A 25,377-nucleotide genomic window follows, 5' to 3' on the forward strand; every position below is an offset into this window, starting at 1 on the left:
TAAACAGTGGCCAACATTTATTGAAAACTTACTGATGTGCCAGGCCTGTAGTAAACTTTATTTTATGTCCATGATCTCATTTAACTTAAAACATTAGAGAGCACTTCTTAAATTTGAAGGTACAAAGAAAAATTGTGATGCCATAGGTAAAAACTTGATTTTTTTAATCTTAGAAAGTAACTTTTTTTTCAGTGATGTCATTTTTACTATGATGTATTGTTTTAATAGCCGTATTACCAAAGACATGTATAGCCTAAGCAACTATAATCAACGGATGGGAAAGGTAAGTAAATCTGAAAGAAAAGGTTGAAGAATCAATTGTAAATAGTATAAGCTAGATGAAAGACTTGAACCAAAGCACAAAATTCTAGTGGGGAAGAAAAGGAATATTCACAATAAAGAAGGTAGAAAAATTTATTGCCTTTTGAAACTATAAATATCACCCAGATGAATCAGCCAAAAAGAAAAAAAGGTCATTAAAACATATTGTTATTTGACCAGATTTCTTTTGAAGATTTCATTACAGATAGGCACTTCTACAACTAATTAATGTTTTGGTATAATTCTGGGGATATTTTGAAGGCCTGTAAAAGGGCATTTTATGATGACTCATCCTAAAAATACAAATAATATGCAAATAATACACACCTTCTTTGTCTGCCAACCGTGCCCTCCCCTTGCAAGTTATTCTCATAAGTACCACTATGCCTATTTTACGTGCTGTTGTAAAAAAAATTAGCATAGTTTGCCTACAAAAAATATCTTGTGAGGGAAGGGTGCAGTTGGCAAACCAATGTAGAAGGTGTGCATTATCTGCATAAAAATACAGTATACTAATTGATGGACTGCATTTTTTCTTTGAGTTCCTAGAATGTTCTGTGTTCACCATGTTTTATACAAATCAAGTTGGATATGCCTGTTGAGTGTTGCGTTTACCAAAATAAGCTCAATAGTTGAAATATGCTTCATGTCAGGTTGTGTGCATACAGAACCAACAAAAGAACGTGTGTTGCTGATGCATGTGCTAATTTGGCTCTAAAATATTTTTCCCAATAGACAGCATTTATTTTTAAATTATGAGTCCCTTGGGCCCTAGTATTTAGGTAACCCTCTTTTGTAGCCCCCCAAAAAATACCAAAAAGGGAAAGAAACCTCCTCCAGCTATTATTACTTTAGAGTAGAGATCAGGTAACTTTTTCCGTAAAGGGACAGACAGTAAATATTTCGCAGACCTTACAACCCTGTTGGATCTACTCTCCTCTGCTGTGGTAGTGCAAAGGCAGCCACAGACGAGAGGAGACAGATGCCATGTGGCCGGGTTTCACCCATGGCAATCATTTGCCAATCCGTGTTTTAGAGTACCAAAACGAAACCTGTTCATATAAAATACCCCAAACCCAAACCAAACTCACTACCGTCGAGTTAATTTCGACTCACAGCGACCCTATAGGACAGAGTAGAACTGCCCCATAGAGTTTCCAAGGAGCACCTGGTGGATTTGAACTGCCGACCTCTTGGTTAGCAGCTGTAGCACTTACCCCTATGCCACCAGGGTTTCCATAAAATACCCAGCAACATGAATAATAATTGAGGGCCTAAGGATGAGAAACAGAATTTTTATCTTTCAGAGTCCTTTAGAAAAAGTACAGGGTATTGCCTGAAAAGTATTCTCTAGTGTAAATATATTAACACAATTTTATTTTCTTACCCTGAGATGTTAAGAAAGGGTAGTCTGGGGTCCAATACTTCAGACGTCTTTGGAGATCTATGTTATTTAAATAGAAAGTGATCTTACCTTGTAGCATTATATGACCCCTAGCTCCCAAATAATAATGACTCTTGGGTAATGAGTAAGTGCCCGCAGCATGTCTCTAACACGTTGAATGTTAAAGGGCAATGAGCTCTCCCTGACAGTGATTGCAGCAATTGAAAGTTATGTTCTCATATCTAGTATAGGGATGAAATCGTCCAATGTTTTTCTTCGTAGCAAGTAAGGTAGCTGGTGAAGACTCATAAAATGGACTCTCAGGTGAGTTCTCTGTACAGGCAACTGGATCCAAAATGCGTAGAATCTAAGGAAAATAAAAAACAACGTCAGTGTATGTTTTAACAGTACAGCTGTAAAACCTCTGGAAGGCTCAACCTTTAGCATATGTATATATACCCACACACCCCTATTCCTCACTTATGGACTATCTCATTATCTGACATTTTCACATTTATGACAATAGTAAAAAATCAACTACCTGACTATTCCGCTCATTAACAACATATATCTGGCAGTAAGAATGCCGAGGTGCAAAGCGGAGTGACAGCTGTGATGGTTAAGGTTAGGTGTCACCTTGGCTGGGTCATGATTCTCGGTGGTTTGGCAGTGATGTAAAGATGTAATTTGGCAGTTATGTAATGATGTAATCATCCTCTATTTTGTGATCTGATGTGGTCATCTTTTTTTACATAATGCCAATTTTCACATAAAGAGCTGGTCTTTGGAACCTAACCATGTTGATAAATGAGAAGTGGATGTCATATACACACACACACACACACACACACACACACACACACACATATATACATATATGTGTGTATATATATATATATCTGTCAGTTTAAACCCACCCATTGGCATAAAAGAAAATCATGGAAACCTGCTTCTGTAAAGACCCTATGGAGCAATTCTACTCTATAACACATGGGGTTGCCATGAGTTGGAATCTACTTGACAGCAATGAGTTTTTACATATATGTGTATATATATATATATATATATATATATATATATGTATGTGTATATGTGTGTGTGTGTATTACATGGAAACCCTGGTGGCATAGTGGTTAAGTCCTATGGCTGCTAACCAAAGGGTCTGCAGTTCGAATCCGCCAGGCACTCCTTGGAAACACTATGGGGCAGTTCTGCTCTGTCCTATAGGGTCACTATGAGTCGGCATCAACTCGATGGCACTGGGTTTTTGTTTTCTGTGTATTACATATATATATATATACACACACACATGATGTAAGGGCCCTGGAAGTGCAGTGGTTAAGAGCTACAGCTGCTAACCAAAAGGTCGGCAGTTAAATCTGCCAGCTGCTCCTTGGAAACCCTACGGGGCAGTTATACTCTGACCTATAGGGTTGCTATGAGTCAGAATTAACTGGACAGCAACAGGTAATATACGATGTGTGTAGGTACGTACCCACTCCTCACCTACTGACATGGTTAGGTTTCAAAGACCGAGAGTTGTTAGGCAAAAATCAGCGTTATGTGAAAATGGAGGATGATCACATCATTATATAACTGCCAGATTACATCTTACATAACTGCCAAACCACTGAGAATCATGGCCCAGCCAAGCTGGAACATAACCTTAACCATCACAGCCAAGGTTACTCTTGCCTTGTACCTCGGTATTTGTTACTGCCTGACGTATACATCGCTAATACACAAAGTAGGTGGATAGAATGTGAAATATCAGATAATGGGATAATCAATAAGTCAGGAGTAGTTGTATATAGTTTCACTGGTACAGACAGATTCATTTCATTAATATGCAGCTATCATAAAAAATAACATTTGAATGATGAATTTGAATGAGAAGAGAATCAGTCCCTTTGCTCAAAAAGTCCTAAATCTAACAGTGATGTCTATGGGTTACCTTTTTTTTTTTTAAATGATGAAATTATTACTCTCTTATGGATATTGATGGAAAACCATGAACATATAGAAGAAAATAAGGTTACATCAGTTCTACCTTATGTCAGTTTTTAATCTTCAGTCTTTCATTCAGCTGCTTATTATCAGGATTCTGCCTGTATTCTTTTGTTGAAACGGCTATTTGAAAGTCTTTGATCACTTTTTATTTTAAAACCAATGGCTTTTAACATCCCATTTTTAAATTTACCTGCACTATCTCATGCTAACAACCATGTCCTCGTTCTTGGGTTCCATCATACCATGCTCTCCCAATTGTTTTCCTCCTCTCACTTTTCCTTTTCCCGGTTTTCCTGATGCAGGGAGATCAGTTAGGAAGCAATTGGAAATAAAGGCAAAAGACAGGGGTCAACTAAATTAAGGAAGATGGAGAAAGAATAGATTCAAGGGTTATTTAGGAATATAGTTAACAAGATTTGATGACCTCAAGACTGAGGGGGAGAGAGAGGTATCAAGGAAGACTCATATCTCTGGGATGAACAGTAGAAGGGATGATGGTACCATCACCAAGATGTAGAAAACTAGAGAAGGATCAGATTTAGGAGAGAAAGTAAGTTGTTTTAGATACACTGAGTTTTAGATGCTTCTGTGGCACCCAAATGGAGGTGGTGTTCTGTAGGCAGTAGTTAGGCGTGTCTCGAACTCATAAGGCAGCAGGGCTGAAACAAATTTCAGAATTATACATACATAGGGTGAACTACAGCCATGAATGTACGTAAGCCCTTTCAGTGAGAATGTGTAATGGAAGAAGGGGATCTAAACCAAGCGTAGAGGATACCCAACATTGTTTGGTGAAATAGAATGGGCAGAGAAAAGAAAAAAGCCAGGAGGGCGTAGGGTTACAGAGGCCAAGAGAAGAGAGTGCTTCAAGGAGGAGGGAGTAGTCAACTACACTGGCAGCAACTGAGAAGGCAGTGATAAAGTTTCCCAACAAAGAGAACAGAAAAGGAGGAATAGATTTTTGGATAAAGACAATTCATTTTTAGATACTGATTAATTCAATAAACAGCTGAGCACCTACTCTGTGCAAAATTTCATCCCAGACCTTGAGGGAACATAGACATAGTCAAGGAACAGGAGTAGTCAGAATGGGAAGAAAAGAACTTGAGAACAAAAATCATGGAGAGAGATATTGAGTTGAAAATTTTAAAAGTGGAACAGCTCTGGTGAGTACAAGACCCAAGATGGGGAAGAGTCAGTTGTTGAAGTGTAGTGGAGGTCAGCCTGGTTGGGGTCTCAGAACTGTGAGAACACTGTATCTGACAGGCCATCTGCATGGACCCTGAGTTCATCCAGGACAGTAGGGACGAGGTCTACACTACTTGATTCTGTAGTATTCAGCACATTCCTATGTATATCTGGAATTAACAAATAATTCCTCGGAAGTAATCGATTATTCATGATTACTATGAAATTACACAGTGGTTTCTCTAGAAACCCTATCAATTATTCAGTTGCTGAAAAATAGGCCCTCCTTCAAAACAATGACATTTTTTTCTCCTTAAGAATAACTAATAATGTTAATTAAAATTAAAGCTCTAAGATCCAAGTTCCTTAGCATGAGAGTCAGGTTTAGAACCCGCATTTCCTGACTCCCAACACCAAGCACTTTCCATTATACCATGTTGTCTTAGTTAACTCGTGCTGCTATAACAGAATTACAAGTGGATGGCTTTAACAAAGAGAAGTTTATTTCCTCACAGTAAAGTAGGCTTAAGGTACAAATTCAGGGTGTCAGCTCCAGGGGAAGGCTCTCTCTTTCTGTCGGCCTTCTAATCAATCTTCCCCTGGATTAGGAGCTTCTCTGAGCTGGGACCCTGGGTCCAAAGGATGTACTTTGCTCCTGGCACTGCTTTCTTGGTGGTATGAGGTCCCCCTGTCTCTCTGCTCTCTTCCCTCTTTTATATCTCAGGAGAGATTGCCTCAAGACAAAATCCAATCTTGTAGACTGAGTCCTGCCTCACTAACACAACTGTCGCCCATCCCCCCTCATTAACATCATAGAGGATTTACCAAAACCAAACCAAACCCACTGCCGTGGAGTCCATTCGGACTCATAGCAACCCTATAGGACAGAGTAGAACTGCCCCATAGAGTTTCCAAGGAGTGCCTGGTGGATTTGAACTGGCAACCTCTTGGTTAAGAGCCGTAGCACCTAACCAGTATGCCACCAGGATTTACAACATATGGGAAAATCACACAATACTGGGAATCATGGCCCAGCCAAATTGATACACACATTCTTTGGGGGAAATAATTCAATCCATGACATATCATCTTTCAGTAAAGGAAAGCCTTTGGAGTTCCACAGATCGTGAAAGAAAAAAATATTTTACCGTTTCAGCCATTTTTTCAGCTGGGGTGCTGCAAAATTCAACTGTTGATGGGATCTTTTTTTGACCGTTAGTGCCAACATTTCCAAGAAGATGGGAATTCACTGCCTTTGCCAGCTCGTGATTTGTTAATGCTAGCTCTGCTGTGCTGTGGGGTTGTGCATTAGGGTAGTAAGTCTGCTCTCTTCCCCACTGCAAGGAGACCAAGAGCTCCTCCAATAATCTGTACAGAACACACACACGAACACTGAGCATTAATAACAAGAGAAAACACTAAGGAACATTAAATAAATATTTCTGAAATCATACAATAACTTTCTCCCTTACCTTTCTCTCATAAATCAGGAAGTCTGGTCAAGTAAGTTAAACGGCAGAAAGCATTTCCCAACCTATTAGACTGATACCTGGAAATCAGCAAAACCTACTTTTTTAGTTCTCGTATTCCATTTAGTGCAAGAACTATGGATCTGACTTCACATCTAGTGAGCGTGCTTTTTTTTCTTTAATCCTTACTGATCTGATTCTTAAGAAATCAATCATATAAAAGTGCAAAGAGCTTTTTTTTTCAATAGTTTAGAAAAAAGTTTTTAATGAAAAGTAAAACTGTGAACCAGCTCTTGGTTCTTTCATACTTGATTACTTAATCTTAAGTTCTTTTGTCTTGAGTTAGCTTTTTTTTTTGTCATTATCTAGAAATTTTACTTTGTTTAGTAATATTTAAATATATATATATATAAACTCCTTTAAATATTCTCTTAAATTTGGATATGCACACCTCTTTTGTTTCCTTTCGCTATTCAAAATAGTTTTTTTTTAAACTTTACTGTGTTTTAGGTGAAATTTTACAGTGCAAATTAATTTCTCATTCAAAAATTCATACATAAATTATTTTGTGACATTGGTAGCAATCCCTGCTATATGTCAGCACTCTCCCCCTTTCCCCTTCCACCCTGGGTTCTCCGTGTCCAGTTTTCCTGAGTGGCTTCACTTGTGAATTAGCTGCATGTCCAGGGGCCATAGTCTCAGGGTTCCTCCATTCTCTGTCAGACCAGTTAAGTCTGGCCGTTTTTTGTGAATTTGGATTTTGGTCTACATTTTTCTCCCACTCTGTCTGGTAGTCTCTGTTGAGATCCTTGTCAGAGCGGTTGGTGGTGGTAGTCGGGCACCATTTAGTTTTTCTAGGCTCAGGCTGGTGGAGGCTGTAGTTCATGTGGTCTGTTAGTCCTTTGAAGTAAAATTTTCCTTGTGTCTTTGGTTTCCTTCATTCTCCTTTGTTCCAAATGTGGTGAGACCAATAAAATGTACTTTAGATGGCCACTCACAAGCTTTTAAGACCCTAGATGCTACTCATCAAAGTAGGTCATAGAACATTTTCTTTATGAACTGTTATTCCAATTGACCTAGATGCTCCCCGAAACCATGGTCCCCAGCCCTCAGCCCCAGTAACTCAGTCCCTCAGAGTGTCTGGATGTATCTAGGAAGCTTCTATGGCTTTGCCTTGGTCAAGTTGTGCTGATTTCCCCTATATCGTGTTTTGTCTTTCCCTTCACTGAAGTTAACACTTGTCTACTATCTAGTTAAAGCCCTGGTGGCACAGTGCTTAAGAGCTTGGCTGCTAACCAAAGAAGGTCAGTAGTTTGAATCTACTAGCCACTCCTTGGAAACCCTGTAGGGCAGTTCTACTCTGTCCTATAGGGTTGTTATGAGTTGGAATTGACTCAACGGTACAGGTTTTTTTTTTTTACTATCTAGTTAATTATTTTCTTCCCCATCCCTCCCCTTCCTCAAAGATTGTTTTCTCTGTGTATAAACCGTTTCTTGGGTTTTTATAATAGTGGTTTCATACCATATTTGTCCTTTTGTGATTGACTTATTTCACTTAGCATATGCCCTCCAGATTCATCACTGTTCTTTTTCATTCCATTGTGTGTAAACCCAGTGCCGTCGAGGCAATTCCGACTCATAGCGACCCTATAGGACAGAGTAGCACTGCCCCGTATGTACCATAATTTCTTTACCCATTCATGTATTGATGGGCACTTAGGTTACTTCCATCTTTTTGCTGTTGTGAATAATGCTGCAGTGAACATGGATGTGCGTATGTCTATTTGTCACGGCTCTTATTTCTCCAGGATGTATTCCTGGGGTGGGATTGCTGGATCGTATGGTATTTCTATTTCTAGCTTTGTTTTCTATAGTGGTTTACCATTTTACATTCCCACCAGCAGTGTATGAGAGTTCCAATCTCCTGCAACCTCTCCAACGTTTGTTATTTTCCTTTTTTTAATTAGTGCCAGTAATGAGATGGTATGTCAGTGTAGTTTTGATTTGCATTTCTCTAATAGCGAATGACTGTGATCATCTCCTCATATGTCTGTTAGTTGCCTGAATGTCTTTTTTGGTGGTCTGTTCATACCCTTTGCCTGTTTTTTTAACTGGATTGTTTGTCTGTTATTGAGGTGCTTGAGTATTCTGTAGATTTCAGAGATCAGATCCCTGTCGGATATGTCGTAGCCAAAAAAATTTTCCCAATCCGTAGGTTTTTTTTTTCACTTATTTGGTGAAGTCTTTGGATGAACATAGTGTTTAATTTTCAGGAGCTCCCAGTTATCTAGTTTCTCTTCTGGTGTTTGTCCATTTTTAGTTATGGTTTGTATTGCATTTATGCCATGTATTAGGGCCCCTAGCGTTGTCCCTATTTTTTTCTTCCATGATCTTTACTGTTTTTTGATTTTATATTTAGGTTTTTGATCCACTGTGAGTTACGGGTCTTGTTCATTTTTTTACTGATGGACATCCTGTTTTGCCAGTACCCTTTGTTAAAAAGACTTGTCTTTTCCCCACTTAATGGACTTCGGTCCTTTGTCAAAGATCAGCTGATCATAGATGGATAAATTTACATTTGGGATGAAGAGTTTTTAATGAAGACTATCGATTTTGACAGTTCTGGAGCATATCTACATGAAAGCAAACTCTAATGTTAGGGAACAGTCCTCAAAAAGATTTCCTTCCAAGGGACAGAGGTGTACTGTTTGGCTTCTACCAACAACTATACAAAACTACAACAGTAATCAAAAACTACTTTTAAATCAGAGATTTCTGCAACTGTAGAAACAATTATCTTCCCAATTAAGAATGTGGGAAGATGCATGTCTTCTATCTTTTTAGTCCTCTTCTCTCCCCTGTAGCATCTATTTTAAAGTTCTACTCAAAGTATATACTCAATAAACTATTAAATGTAGAAACATAAAAATAAAAACTACCACAATAACAAAAATTGCAAGAGAAAGCTGAAGAGATCAGAATATAAAAAGTGCCATACTTCTGCGTGGCTAACATTTCCTGACGAAACTGTTCTCGTTCACTCAGGAGGTCTTGTATAGCGTTCTGTGCATCACGGCTCTGACGCTGTAAAACTGCTCTGGAGTTGGTTAACTCATCTGCCATCACCCTGAAAAATATTAAAATCTTACATATAAATTCTCTGGCAATAAAACTCGATGAAGTTTATATGCTATCTTTGTGATTCTCACTTTCAAAAGTTTACAAAAAAGATTAATAGGCAAATTACTTTCCAATTTTAAGATCTTCATTAAAAGGCATTTAAAAATGTTCATGAGCTTAGAGCCCTTTAAAGCGATTCAGTTAAAATATTTGTTTATAAATGACAAAAAAACAAAAACCAAACCCACTGCTGTCAAGTTGATTACCGACTCATAGCGACCCTATAGGACAGAGTAGAACTGCCCCATAGAGTTTCCAAGGAGCACCTGGCGGATTTGAACTGCTGACCTCTTGGTTAGCCGCTGTAGCACTTAACCACTATGCCACCAGGGTTTCCATAAATGAGAAAAAAGGCAATAGTTAACTTTTCTATAAAATGATTATTTGGAATGGACCTCAATCTTAGTACAGATCCTTCAAATTTTGAAAAAATTAAATTTACTAAATGTTTTAAAAACAGAAAATTTGAAGGAGGAAAACAAACTCATTATTCAACCACTCAACCACCTCTCTGCCCTTGGAAAATATTAATATAGAAAGGGTTATATAAATAAAAGCAAAGTCTTCCTTCTTGCCTAGCATCCCTCTTTCATATGTAGCAAATAGTTAAAAAAAATATTTTTCCAGAAAAATAATTTATGACTATATCAACATGAAAGTATATGTTAAAAATAAATATATCCATTTTATTTACACATGAAAGTATATGTTAAAAATAAATATATCCATTTTATTTACAATAAAGGGATTATTCAATATAAACTTTTCTACACCTTGATTTTTTTTCCATTTAATAATTTATCTTGGAGATCTTTCTTTATTAGCACATACCCAGAACCCAGTGCCATTGAAACATACATAGTTATATTTCATTTTTTTTTTAAAGACCACCACTTCATATTTTCTATTGATTGGATGTACCGAATTTTATTTAACTAGTTTCCTATTGATGGAAAGCAGTAACACTTAGCTGAAAATCTTAAGCCTAAAGTCTCAGATCTTAGTGACTACAAGCCAAAACCACACCCACTGCCGTCAAGTCGATTCCCACTCACAGCGACCCTGTAGGACAGAGGAGAGCTGGCCCACAGGGTTTCAAAGGCGTAGTCCTTATGGGAGCAGACTGACACATCTTTCTCCCACAGTAACCCCAGAATGCCTTAAAATGAAAACTGTTTTGACATTGAAAGGTTAAATCAACTAAAATATCAATAAATGTGAGCAGAGGAATTTAATTTTTATTGCCCTTAAATGTAACTATCGGTATTGATCTGGATATTAAAAAAAAGTTACATGTTACACTTATCTGTGTAACATACGGATGATTTATTTGCCTCTTAGGCTGTTCAATGAGAATTAGTTTTCATTCTAAGTCAACAAAACAGTTAAGTTCATTTTCCTAAAGAGCATCATATACCAGTACAATTAGAAAACAAATGAACTAAAGGACTTTAGCAGAGTCATCAATTACTATAAAGTACCACAGACATTAAGACATGAAGCAACACTTTCCTAAAAAGTTATTACTATAATCGGTGGTTCTTAAAGGACAGCCTGGAAACCTTTCCTGTTTGGGGAAAAATCCCCAAATGATTCAATTCAAATCAACAGTTACTAAGCATATTACATGTGAAGTGCTTTGCTAAGCGCTGGAAATACACAGACGGTTAACACCCAGAGCCTGCTCTCAAAGACAACACACACAACAAAAGCTAGGAGAGAAAATAACACTGAAGGTAGAAAATACCTGCTTGCGAGGAATTTACTCCGCCATACGTCACACTGTATTGACATGCGTTCCAACTGTTCAGAAAGCTGAGCTGTGTTTCGACCTAGGGCTTCGTTTTCTAAAATAAGCTGGTTTTTCTCTCGGGCTAGACGTTCAAAGTGATACTGAAGGTCATCCCCCACAGAAGCCACCAGCAGCCTCTTTAACTCCCGGTTTACCTGGTAAAGAGCAAAACGATGCAGCGTGCTCAAAGCAATGTCAGTGATGTTAACGCAACAAAAGTCATGACAGAGGGACTGTTTTGTGTGATTTGGACCTCCGTTACTTAAAGTGCATGTCAACAAGTGATAGTAAAGATTTAAGTTTCATAAAATATATAAAATAATCTCTACATCGAGCCTCAGTGTGCTTAAAAACTGAACCTCTTATAATAAAAATACAAATCGTTATCAAGAAAATTACAAATTGCTTCCAGTTAACACTTAGGGGAAAAAAAATTAAACTAAACCAATGAATTTTGCTAAAAAAAATCATGGACAAATGTTTTATGTAGTTTTTTATTCAATATTTAAAAATTCATTTCTTTGTAGATCTAAATTTTTACTTGTAGGAGTTTAAACAAAGGCAGTAATCCAGGATATTTATAAGTATGTTCTTTACATTGTTATTGCAAACAGCTACAGATTAAAATACAAATGTCCAATAATAGGCTACTGGTAAATCACAGTGTAGCCATATGAAGAATTATTGCTATTAATAATGACACTGTAGAACAACACTGTGACATGGGGCATGTTAATAAGTGGAATATAAATTAATAAAAGTGAAAAAGCAGGTTATGAAACAAAATTAACTATATAAAGTTACACAGAGTTTATATATAGAGTTAATTATATATATATATAGTCTCATATATATATATACATATAGTTAAAAAGTGTTGAAAAGCAAGGATGTCACCTTGAGGACTAAGGTGTGCCTCACTCAAGCCATGGTGTTTTCAGTTGTCTCATATGCATGTGAAAGCTGGACAATGAAGACTGAAGAAGAATTCATGCCTTCGAAGAATACTGAATATACCATGGACTGCCAAAAGAGAACGGACAAATCTGTCTTGGAAGAAGTACAACCAGAATGTTCCTTAGAAGCAAGGATGGCAGAACTACATCTCATGTATTTTGGACGTATTATCAGGGGCAGTCAGTCCCTAGAGAAGGACATCATGCTTGGTAAAGTAGAAGGTCAGCAAAAAAGAGGAAGACCCTCAATGAGATGGATTGACACACAACAATGGATTCAAGCAAAGCAATTGTGAGGATGGCGTAGGACCAGGCAGTGTTTTGTTCTGTTGTGCATAGGGTCGCTACGAGCTGGAACCGACTTGACGGCAGCTAACAACAACAACACATACAGTTACATGGTATATGGTATGATTGGTATGATTATAGGTGTTATAATAATTATAGATTATTGTGTTTTTCTCTCCTTTATAAAATGTGGTTAAGAGCTCAGGCTGCTAACCAAAAAGTCAGCAGGTTGAATCCACCAGCCACTCCTTGGAAGCCATATAGGGAAGTTCTACCCTGTGCCTGTAGGGTTGCAATGAGTCAGAATCTATTCGACGGCAACATATTTGTAATTAGAAGTTAGTTATTTTAAAAATATATTATTTTTAGGTGTTTGGACAAGAACAACTAACCATAGTGTCACAAGGACTAGCATCCAACAAAAAATGTATGATCTAACAGAGGAACAAAGGGAGTGCGAGTCAATGATTTACTAGGAGTCCTGGTGGCACAGTGAGAAAAGTACTTGGCAGCTAACCAAAAAGGTTGGTGGTTCAAACCCACCAGCTGCTCTGTGGGAGAAGGATGTGGCAGTCTGCTTCCATAAATATCACAGCCTTAAAAACCCTATGGGGTAGTTCTACCCTGTCCTATAGGGTCACTGTGAATTGAAATTGACTTGATTGCAGTGGGTTTTGGAAAGATTAAAGCAATACGGTTAAGCACTATAAATTTTTTCAGATTCAATAAAGACACTTCACACCACTCTTTATTTCAAGTATCTTGTACACATAGGCAAAAATACTTAGAATGTGTGGATCCTTACAATAGGGACTGCTAACCAGTCAGTTTCAAAGCCTGACCTGGTCAACCTTGGGTTCAGCAGTTGGTAGGTGTAACCTTCCTTTACAACTATGGGTGGGCTTGTCCTAAGCACCTCAGACCTCCATATTCAATCAGGTTTTTAGTTTATAAGTTCTGAGAGAGTGGTAAATTTAAGTGAATGATAAAGAAATTACAAGCTATAAAAAATGCCATTCTCAAAAGGAAGCGTGGTTTTCTAATTAGTGGGCTCAGAAGGCCCAGGTGTACAGAAAGAGGAAAACCAGTGAACTAGGTGCTGCGGAGCTGATTCTGACTCACGGCAACTCCGTGTGTGTCCGAGTAGACTGTGCTCCACAGGGTTTTCAATGGCTGATTAATTTTTTAGAAGTAGATCACCGAAGCTTTTCTTTTAAGGTGCCCCCAGTCTTCTCACTTGGCAGCTGTTTGTACCACCCAGGGGCTCCAAAGAAAGAGCAGCACTTGTTAAAGCTATTAAGGCTGTTCTTACCTCTGTCTGTACTCGGAGCTGGTTCGAAAGGCCTTCTTTGTCCTGTAGTAGCCTCCTCTCAGAGTTCTTCAGCTTTTCCAGTACATGCTTTACCTCAGAGAGTTCTCTCATAGGTTCTAAGGCTCCCTCTGAGTGACCAAGGGATTCTCCTTTTTGATGTCCCAGAGACCTCACCTTCGCATTTTTGTTGGGGATATCATGGCTTATAGCAGCTTTGGGAACTAATATTCTTACAGCTTCAACTTCCACTGCTTTTTCAGGGAGGATCTTCCCTAGGTGAAGAACTCCTAGGTTCTCTGACGCAGCTGCTTTCTTCCGTGGATGCGGAAGGATGTGATGCTTTATGGACTGGACTCCAGAGGTGGGTTCAACAGATTTAGGTGGCTCCTCAGTTTCCATTCCATCTCCTGCTCCTCGGATCGGGGTTGCAGTAGGGGTGGCTGACAAAGGAAGAGAAAACCTGAATACTGACCGAACAGAAATGCCGTGCAGTACGTGCTCTACCCTGCATCCAGAATTACTGGCACTAAAACAAACAGAAAAAATTTAGAGTAGAAAGTGATGTTCAAAACATACATGTATCATTAAAAGCTAAAGTCTTAAAAAGGGTCAAACTTCTTTTAAGTAAATGATTTCTCTCTTAGTAGAAAATGCAAGAGATTTAAGATCAGAGGATTTGGCTCAAACCATGACTTCTACATACAAACAACGCAAGGACTGTGAAGATGGCGCAGGACTGGGCAGTGTTTTGTTCTGATGTACGTAGGGTTGCCCTGAGTTGGAACCAACTCGATGGCACCTGACAACGACAACTTCTAGTATGACCTTGGGTAAATAATTTAACCCGCCATGAACCTCTGTTTCCCAGTATGCTACAGGTTGTCATAAGAAAGAATGCAGTAATATCAAGTACCTGGCATGCTATGGACAATAACATTAGTTCAATATAAAAATAAATATCAACCGTATATATGTATATTTGAAATTCTCTATGTCAGAATAGATACATCTGTTTTCGTGAACTCTTGGCAAAAAATGCTTTGCAGAGGGGCAAGGAAAGGCATCATGTATGTTATACTTGAGAACTGATTAGGAAAAGATTCAATCCTGTTCTTAGGCCCCGAGCTGTGTTTATGTCCCGGTTACACAAATGAAGCTGTGGAGCTGCCAGATCCAACGTCCTCAGCCCTCACTTTCACCGTATCCTGACCAGATTATTCTGTTGTTCTTCATTCCCTCTAGAAGCTTTCAGCTTTTTTTTTGGTGCCGGGGTTCATTTTTTTTTTTTCTTCCTTTCTTAAGGGAAATTCTAAGAGGAGGCCTATCGGGAAAAAAATTACCAGAAGAGGTACTATTTTCCAATGATATGAAGGGAGGAGGTGATGAAACTCAGCCACCCAGTAACCTCAGAGCCACCACCATGAAACAAGTCTGAAAATCACTATCCTACAGGGTAAAAATCAAACTCCTCAGACCATCTTTCCAAGGCCCTCCGTAATTTGGTCTCATACCAGTTGCCTAGCAGACTACTCAATAGTCTATCTCCTAGGGCCTTAGTCAGGCCTTTGTTCCTGCTACTTCGTGTTCCCCACTCACTATATTCTAACTTATCCTTAAGAAGTCCACTTAAACTCCACTCTTCACATTAAATCTTTCCAGCTGCTCCAGCCCACACTCTGAGTACTGATGATACTTCCTGTTTCAAACATTCCATTTGGAACTTGTCATTTCGTGTTTGCTAATCTCACTTTCCCAGTAGATCTGATGAGTACATTAAGGGCAAGCATTATGCCTTAAACAAGTGGAAGGAGCGTGGTGTAAAGAGAAAGCATGTGAACTTCGGGAGCAGCCAGATACGGTTTTAAATCCTGTTTCTACCATTACTGCTTGTGCAGCCCTGGACAAAATCCTACAATTATCTGAGCTTCAGTTTCAACCTCCATAAACTAGATTTAATATTTATCTCATATGATTACTTTGAGTACTAAATGAGAAAATGTTAAGAGTAATAAACAACCAGCATTTACAAAAAGACTGACTATGTGTCAAACAGTCCAGACATTTGGCACGTACAGTCGTCTCTCCCTCGGTATCCACGGGGGTGGGGGATTGGTTCCAGGTCTCCTCCCACATACCCAAGTCCGTTATGTAAAATGGTGCAGTATTTGCATATAATCTACACACATCCTCCTGTATACTTTAAATCATCTCTAAAAGATGACTTAAAATACCTAATACAATGTAAACACTATGAGAATAGTTGTTAACGCTTATACTTGATGCTTAATGCTTTCTCAGTCTTTGCAAACACTTTATCACGAACCAGAGAGACCAAGAGCTAAGGCTGCTAACCAGAAGGTCGGCAGTTCGAATCCACCAGGTGCTCCTTGGAAACTCTATGGGGCAGTTCTACTCTGTCCTATAGAGTCCCTACGAGTCGGAATCGACTCGACGGCAATGGGTTTTATTAGGTTTCTACTTTTCAGTATGCTTATTTTTCTTCCTTTTCCAACTTTGTCACAGAGCTAAAGTAGAACAGGTCATCTTCACATGCAGTCTCACATATCCCCTGGTCTCTATAACTATTTTTAAACATTACATTAAAAGATATTGATGAGAAAAAATTCACCCATATTCCCATCACTATAAAATAACTGCTCATTTGTTCAAATTTCTTCCATATTTTTTATACTTAAAATCATAATAAATTTTGAAAGCCTGATATCTTTTTCTATTTTGCTATAAACCCATTGCTGTTGAGTTGATTGTGACCCAGTGACCCTATGAGACAGAGTAGAACTGCCCCATAGAGTTTCCAAGGAGCGACTGGTGGATTTGAACTTCCGGCCTTTTGGTTAGCAGCCAAGCTCTCAACCATTGTGTCACCAGGGCTCCATTTTGCTATAGTCCTCATATTTTTCATTTTAATGGCTACAATATAGTCCTTGAAGTTAATATAGTATTATTTTATTATTATTCTGTTGTTGGATATTTAGACGCTTCCCGATTTTTCATTATAATAACGTGTTAGTGAACTCTTTTATGCCCAGAGATTTTTCTCAACTTCTGATTTATTTAGGAAAAATTCCCAAACATAGAAGTAATGTGTCTGGTGAAGATTTACAGCATTGAACTTCCTCCGAAAATGACTCTACTGACGCGCCAGATCTATTCCCTGTTAGTTTTATTGATTTTTGCCTGCCGAGTACCCATGATTTAATGTAGCACTCAAAATAGGAGTACCTGTAAAGTGTTCAGAACGGCGTTTGACACCGTAAGCACTCATTAAATGTTCTTATTGCTTTTATTATTATTATTTATAAAATTTTCTAAAAAACCTTGGATCTTGATAAAGAGGGGAAAGAAAGCATAAATCCTGACTTTTATTCTCTTATGTTAGAGTCTTAAAAGTTATCTCATTAGACTATAGGACTACTTATTTCCTTTAACAGATGTTTTCTGAATGTTTACTATGTATATACAGCAATGTACTGGGAATCCTGAATTATGTTAGGAGGTAGAAAGACATCTGGGGTATAAGTAATGTGTTCTATTTCATAAAACACTATATTAGAATAAAATATTTCTCATTTCTACATGAAATGTAAATTAAAATACTCCTTGGGGCTTGGGACTCTACTTTCAAAAAGATGAGCCAATGAATAATTCAGAAAGTGGGATAAAGTTTTGGTAGCTTAGTGAATACATGCTGGAGCACGTTAGTGCTCACCAGGAAAATTTCCTCTAAATTGTTTTAAAAATAAAGGCCTATTCCCATGTTTTTAAAATCTGGCTTTAGGTTTGTCTAACTCTATTCAGTGTAAGTTTAATTTTGTTAATAAGATGCTCTGGCATTTAAGAAGTAATGTAGAACCCTGTGTTAACTCTGGATGAAAAAAACTAAAGCCACGCCATTCAGGCCCATTGAAGTTGAAGAAATAAGAAGCAGGTGTGATGCTTCTGTCCCAGCTAAACAGGAAATCCAGCTTTTTCCAAAGAAGCAAGTTACAACACTTCCAAGTCATAATTTCAGGTAATGTAGGCTCAAGAACAACTCACAAAATGACTAATGTAAATTTAAAAGGCAAAGAATCATTGATGAGTATTTAACAGAAATCTCTTTTCAAACAAAACCCATCACTGTAAAATTCCAACAAGAAATTTCAACACCAATTTTCTCTTAACCTTATTAAAAAACAATTTAAGCTGTTCTACTCACTCAAGCATTTATGAATACCCAAGGTTATACTAGCTAATGTGCACGGGCAAGTAGGCAGTGAGAGCCAGGCTTTACATTTTCTCCCCTGGTAACTTAATTTTCATAATTGTTTTTTTTCCTGTGACACACATAGGAACCTTTATTACATATGCACTAGGCATAATCCTGGACCCATTCATGAGAAATTAGCTTTCAAGTGGGAAGACAAACATCTATGATACCGACTCCATAATCATGAGCAATTCTTAAGTAAAGCAAAACATCAACGCCTATTCTCTCCACCTTTTGAAAGGAACCAACAAAACAATTCTTAAAATATTCATCAACATTACTTTAACCTTTGGTCACTTATCAAAGAATTAAAGCGCATCTAAGGTTTTTGGTTCTAATTGTCTTCCCCAAGGTTGGGTGAAATAAAGGGAAAGAACAAACAAGGCACTAGTGCAGTGTGATGGATTGCTTTTATATGGCCTTTCTAGCCACGGTCTTGTTTAATCCCCACCAAATAATGGGGTGGGACTATGTAAATGAGGCTCTCGTGGTCCGCCAAGGGGATTGGACACCATGGTAATAATGTAAACAAGGTGCATCAGGCAAATAAGGCATATGGAACTCTAATGAGGGAACTGGTCAGTTTTGCCATCCCACCAGGTTTAAAATGAGCCATTCCAGAGGTGGCAAGAAGAAACAGGAGCGGGACATGTCCTTTGGACCTGGGGTCTCTGTGCTGAGAACCTCTTACACCCAGGCTAAAGAGAGAGAAAGAGCTGTAACAATGTTGATGACACAAAAGGGCTAGAAGCGGCCACACAGAAATGGTGGCAGCAGGACCAGGAGACTGGTGCGAGATGGTACAGTGGGCTTTCTGGCCCACTGAGTAAGGTGGCTATGGTGGGTGTGATGACCCGCAGAGCAGGACAGCTGAGTGCCCTCAGGCAGGAGGCTTCCTGGTGGAGTGGAGTGCCTCCAGGTACTTGGTGGAGCCAGGCTTGCCAACCCATGGAGTGAGAGCTGAGTGCCTTTGGCCAGGAGGCTTCCTGGTGGAGTGGGGCGCCCCTGGGCATTTATTGGCAGAGCTAAAGAGCTTTGTAACACTTGCATGAGCAGGGCAGAGGCCATACCAAGGGGTCCAGGGCCAGAGAGAGGCCTGCTTGTGGGTGTGGCCGAAAAGCTGTCCTGATTGAAGAATTCTATCCAGAGTTTTTCCTTATTCTGAACTGTGACCTGTTACTTCCCCAATAAGCCCCATAATCATGAATATGGTGAGTTCTGTGTGGCCATTGCAACCAAGTATTGAACCTAGCAGAGAAGTAGAGAGTGCCTTGGGAACCACGTCAGGTGTCAGAATTGGTAAAGGTTGGGGAGAGGAGGTGTGTCTGACCACTGCTTCACAGAAATCAGCATTGGGCTTCTGATGCGATGGTGATTCTCCCCTGTCGAAGTTAGAGGAGGTCAGATGCCCCAGTGCGTGCCACTTTTACACACTAGTCAAACACTAAATAGGGGTTGTCAAGCTTTTTCTGCAAACAGCCATAGTAAATATTTTAAGTTTTATAGTCCAAGAGACAAAATCAAAGATACTATGTAGGTATTTATATAACAGAGAAGGTAAATTTCCAGAAATTTTTATTTATTAAATTCAAAATAATAATTGAGCTTAATTTTTTTTTTTTTTTGTAATACAGGTCTAATAATGAGAATGGCCTCTGTTTTGGGATAACACTTGACTTAATCAGCCCTCGAAGTTTGTCCTCCTCATCATCAAACTGATTGCACACGTTCTCAGCTAACAGGCCTCAGGGCAGCCGGTTCCTGGGCCTTGCTCTACAACACTGCAGTGCGAATATGCTGGGCCTTGCTCTACAACATGGCAGTAAGAATGTGCTGGGCCTTGCTCTACAACACAGCAGTAAGAATGTGTTGAGCCTTACTCTACAACACGGCAGTAAGAATGTGTTGAGCCTTGCTCTACAACACGGCAGTAAGAATGTGCTGGGCCTTCCTCTACAACACAGCAGTAAGAATATAATGGGCCTTGCTCTACAACACGGCAGTAGGAATGTGCTGGGCCTTGCTCTACAACACGGCAGTAAGAATGTGCTGGGCCTTGCTCTACAACGTGGCAGTAAGAATGTGCTGGGCCTTGCTCTACAACACGGCAGTAAGAATGTGCTTGTATGTAAATCTATGAAGACAGGTATTCTAATTCAGAGGCAATGCAGTGGGAATAATACCAAACTCTGAGTGGAAATAACTCTAAGTTTAGTCCCTACTGCTACTTGTTGTAGGCAGATCACTTAGCTTATTCTCCTCCCATCCTGCAGTGCTTTCAGAATAATGAAAATACTATAATATTTTAAAGTAATTTCTCTCTTGTTCTAGACCGCTTCAAGTCCCACAAGCCAGGAATTGCTTCCTGCTACCAATCTTTCTATCACCAGTTGAACAAATGGTGCCTGGCACAGAAAAGATGAATAAATACCCAGGGACTTTCATCAATCTATTAACACACACTACCTAAATTTCATTTCAACATCCAGTAACTCAACCCCCACCCCCCAATTTTTTTTTTCACTACACCAAAGCATTAATTCCTAACTTAGGTAGAGTCTGACAAACTTTTCAGAACATATACAAATTCAGGTATAAAGTGGTTAAATTTCAGGATTCTTACTTGGTAATACTAATTCAATATTATTTTAAATGTCACCAATACAACCCAATAAAATCGTTACTATTAAATTAGAAAAATACATTATAATGTTAGACAACATTTACTCACACAAAACCCATTCTTCTTGCCACATTTTCCATGAAAGGAGAGATCCCTGGTCAAAATAAGTGTGGGCAACGCTGCGTATCACTTTTCTTTTTAGAACTTCGCAATGTACATTGGTATACTGAAGTCTCTGAGGAGTCCTGTAGCATAAGCTTTTCTTTAATCCAGCATCTCCTAAATTATCTGCCCATGGAATCCTTTTTCAAACTAATATGTATTAATCCACAGAACTAGTGTTAGGCTATTTTATGGAATTACATACAAATATTTAAATGTGTCAGACCTCACTATTTGGTCTGCTTTTCCTAAACTATATGACTTTACCACCTTTAATTTGAATCTTACTCTCCAAGATAAGCTCTGGATTCTACTTTCTAGTTATTTATTACTTATGTATGTTTCCTTTGCAGAAGCAGCCCTTGCAGCGATGACACATCCCTCTCATGATGGTAGTATTGCTCAAACGTCCTGGGAGGAAGGTCTGTGGCTGCTAACCAAACAATACCTTGCTTCTCTTCTGAGGCAGGAAGTGCAGGCAGCTGGCAAATGTCAACCATAATTAGTACACCTTTTCTCAGGCTAAATAATACAGACAGCATTTGTTCACTGATAACAATAGTTAGCATATTAAGTACAGTAATAGCTGAATTACCTTCTTTAGAAGATAATTAAGATCAAATAAAATAACGTAGATTAAATGCTTTTAACTCTAATCCTCATGACAAACAAGTAATAAAAACAATAAAAAATAATTTTTAATCTCACAGAGGCCTGGCAAAAACTTTCAATCACTAATCATAATATTGTATTAATTTTTTTTTTTTTTTTTTGCTTTTTGCCAAGCACCATGCTAGTTGCTTTCATATTAGTTATCATTTAATTTCTCCTATTTCCCATTAATTCCTAGTGTATTATTTTCATTACAGCCTCTGGTTTGTGTATTCTAACACAGTAAAAGTCTTCTGGTGCCTTATAAAATGCTGCTGCACACGGCTGAATTAAATTCAATTAAATATTTATTGGCATGATCTTTTCTTCCTTGTTACCTAAGCACATTTCACTTCCCTTAGAGACAGCTGGAAACCCTGGTGCTGTAGTGGTTAAGTGCTACGGCTGCGAACCAAAGGGTCGGCAGTTCAAATCCGCTAGGCGCTCCCTGGAAACTCTATGGGGCGGCTCTGCTCTGTCCTATAGGGTCACTATGAGTCGGAATCGACTCGACGGCACTGGGTTTGGTTTTTTGGTTAGAGAGAGTTAGTTTGCTGCTGGAGGTCAGCTTGCTGAAAGCTGGCTTCTAGGAAATTATTTCCCATCTCTCACTGATGGCCCTGACCTCCAGAACTCATTCCACCAAAATAAGCTGAGTCGGGAGAAGTTCACTTTGTGATACGTTAAAACCGCTGCTCGTGTCTAAGTGAAGATGGCCAGTAGACAGTAGGCTATGAAGGTCTGAATCACAGGGAATGAGATCTAGACTACAGATGGACTTGGATGTCATTCCTACAGATAATTACTGAGGCCCTGGGAGAAGAGAGAGAGGGCTAAAGGGTGAAAACCCAAACCCAAGCCCAAACCCTGTCAAGTCGATTCTGACTCATAGCGACCCTACAGGACAGAGTAGGACTGTCCCATAGGGTTTCCAAGGCTGTAAATCGTTAGGGAAGCAGACTGCTACATCTTTCTCCTGTGGAGTGGTTGGTAGGTTCAAACTGCTGACCTTTAAGTTAACAGCTGAGTGCTTAACTGCTGTGCCACAAGGGCTCCCTGAAGAGTAAAAAAGGGGGCTGAAAAATATTGCTATTTAAAGGATAAACCTAGAGGAGAGGAGGCTGAAGAAGATGCAGGGAAGGTACAACTAGAACAGTGCTGTCATAAAGCTTCCTGCAGTATGCAAATGCTGTACATGTACACCTTCCAATACAACAGCCACCAGGCACATGTGCCTACCAAACACCCGAAATGTGGCTGGTCAGAGTGACAACCTGGATTTTTAACTTTCTAAAGAACATTAATTACTTTAAATTCAAATAGCCACATGTGTCTAACACATTGGGCAGCGACGGGCTGAAAATTGCTGAAATAGACTGAAAACAGGAAGAATGATGTCACGGAAGCCATGAAAAGAAAGCATTTGAAAAGGAGGGGAATGTCAACAGCATTACTGTTATAGACAGGACAAGCAAGGCGGGACTAAAGAGTGACGACTGTATTTAGCAAGGAGGTCTTTGATATCTGCTAATTGTTTGTACATCTATTTAAATCTTTAAAAAATACATACTCCTGTTAATTTAAATCTTATAGGGGATAGGGAATATAGCTGTAAAATTTTGCTTTTACACTAAATGTTTAAGAGTGAGTACTCATCTAATAAATACTACTTAATGATGTTAATATTTCCTTATATATCAGAAGCTCTGAAACATGAATACTGCACTACAAAATAATCATGAAGAGATATGAAACATGAGTGATTCCCAAGGCCTGTAGATTTAGTTACCTGGCTCAAACAGTCCTTCACATTATCATAAATTTCACATTTTGAAAACGATTACTATCAAAAGAAGAAAACTTACCTTTGGTTTCTAAACTTTCAAGAGTAGTCATTTTTTTTTCCTAAAGCAATGTTAACGCACCCCAAGTCTTCTGCTGAAAATCTGGAGATGTATAAACATGAAAGAATTAACAAAACATAATACCATAAAACACATTCACTAAGTGCCTCCAACTTAAATATGACATTCCAATTGCTTCTACATTTAGTACACATACATTTTAGAAAAAAAGTGTTCATCATAGTCTCTTCTCACGAGTGGTATTATTATGGCTACCAAAGTAATCAAAAGATATTGTTACATAAGCTTCTTACAATGTATATATCACACAGGAGTTTAAACACCACTTCTACTTAAATGTTCACAAGCATTAACTGTTAAGGCCTGTGAGGAAAAGTCTGTTGCTGCTGCCTCAGGTTGAAGAATTAGATAGAACTACCCTTGCCATGAAATAAATGGATAATTTGAATATTCTCAGCCCTAGTTTGACTATTTCCCATTGCCCAGTTATTCACAGCTAATTGCGAAGCTGGTGCTGGGGGCAGATCTACTGCAAAGCCATTTTGCGTCATAAAACAACAAAATATTACTCAAGATAACTTAATTTGCACTTTCTTGGTAAAAAAGTTAAAGTGGTGTAGCTCTTAGCTGTAAAATAAAGCATACCCCGAGCATATGTATGCTAACCAAAAGGTCGGCGGTTCGAATCCACCAGCCGCTCCTTGGAAACTCTATGGGGCAGTTCTACTCTGTCCTATAGGGACGCTAAGAATCGGAATGCACCCGACCGCAACGGGTGAACATACTTTTCAGAAATGTGTGTTATTTTTTTTATGGCCTTAAAACAAATTTCTTTTTTTCTTTTGTGGCCTTACAGCATAGTCTCAACAATTCACTGGAGAAGCTCAGGAGGGTTACACTTGTGCGGTGACATTAAAACGAAGATCTCTGCATTACATGACAACTGGTTTCATCACTGAAAATGATCAGTCTGAGTACTCGATACTCGACTCGGTACAAGGACTTCTATGACTAACTTTCTAACAGTTACAACCCGCCCACCAAACCCCGCTCCCCCGCTTCACATAAAGTCTGTTGCCCTGAAAACGTATCCAAAGGCCCTTTGTCAGACCAATGACCATTGAAACCGTGCTCGAAAGACGCCTTGTGAAATCTATGAGCACAACGAGTGTTTCCGCCGGCAAATACCAAGGGAAGGGGTGGGGGGAGTGGGTAACAAGTGAAAGCGGCGGTGTGGAAGCGATAAGCCTGTTAAGGTTGGCTGTACCGGGAAGACGAACTCGGAAGTTCCGTCCCTGTGTGAACAAGCCTTTCAGGGGCAACAGCAGAACCTTTCTTTAAATCCAAAGCGACTGAACACCAAGCTCCAGCCCAGACCTCTGCCCCCTTCAACATCCCCCCCTTAGTTATAAACCCGTTTCGGACTTACCTCTAAGACTCCTCCTGTCCTTATCAGAGGGCTTCACTAGACAGATTCTCCGGCTCAGAATCACAGGTTTCACACCTCCGCGCACCCAACTCCAATCCGAAGCCGACCCGCCCAGGCTGTCCTGACAGCAAGCTGAGAGCTCACTCAGAATCACTTCCTGTTACTAATGGTTTCGCTTCCGGAATCTTTTTCCAAAACAGTACGCTCTATGGTGCGTTTAAGCGGAAGTAACATAGAACAGTAATACGGTGTAAGGTCTCAGTAAATAAAAAACGGGATAGAAACGTATTTGAAAGTAATATATAACAATATTTGGAATCCGAGAGCGCACTAGCTTAAACTTCCGGGTCGCCTGTCAAGCAAACGGAAGAGATGACGCTGGCAAGCGGAACGCGGCGTCCCGTCGTCCCAGGCGACGGCGTAAAGGGGCGGGTCTGTCGAGTGGGTGGGTGGAAGCGCGATTATTCTCAGCCATTA

The 25,377-nt window shown here is 39.2% G+C and overlaps 1 protein-coding gene across 3 annotated transcripts; it reads right to left on the reverse strand.

Moving 5' to 3' along the window:
• On the reverse strand, positions 1 to 25,280 carry BLZF1 (basic leucine zipper nuclear factor 1). 3 transcript variants are annotated; one of them, XM_064282971.1, is made up of 8 exons: positions 24,901 to 25,280; positions 23,472 to 23,552; positions 20,902 to 21,437; positions 13,901 to 14,426; positions 11,300 to 11,499; positions 9,371 to 9,499; positions 6,052 to 6,271; positions 1 to 2,072 (listed from the first exon to the last, which is right to left on the reverse strand). In XM_064282971.1, the coding sequence occupies exons 3-8, from the start codon at positions 20,931 to 20,933 to the stop codon at positions 1,887 to 1,889; spliced, it is 1,293 nt and encodes a 430-aa protein (XP_064139041.1). In that variant the 5' UTR covers positions 20,934 to 21,437; positions 23,472 to 23,552; positions 24,901 to 25,280; the 3' UTR covers positions 1 to 1,886. The 3 variants fall into 3 exon arrangements, with proteins under 3 accessions (XP_064139041.1, XP_064139042.1, XP_003414932.1); XM_064282972.1 differs by having other exon boundaries at positions 13,901 to 14,340; positions 24,901 to 25,279; XM_003414884.4 differs by lacking the exon at positions 20,902 to 21,437 and having other exon boundaries at positions 13,901 to 14,340; positions 24,901 to 25,278.
• Positions 25,281 to 25,377: the final 97 nt, after the last annotated feature.

The sequence above is a fragment of the Loxodonta africana genome, chromosome 3 (genome assembly GCF_030014295.1).
Source record: "Loxodonta africana isolate mLoxAfr1 chromosome 3, mLoxAfr1.hap2, whole genome shotgun sequence".
NCBI classification, from domain to species: Eukaryota; Metazoa; Chordata; class Mammalia; order Proboscidea; family Elephantidae; genus Loxodonta; species Loxodonta africana.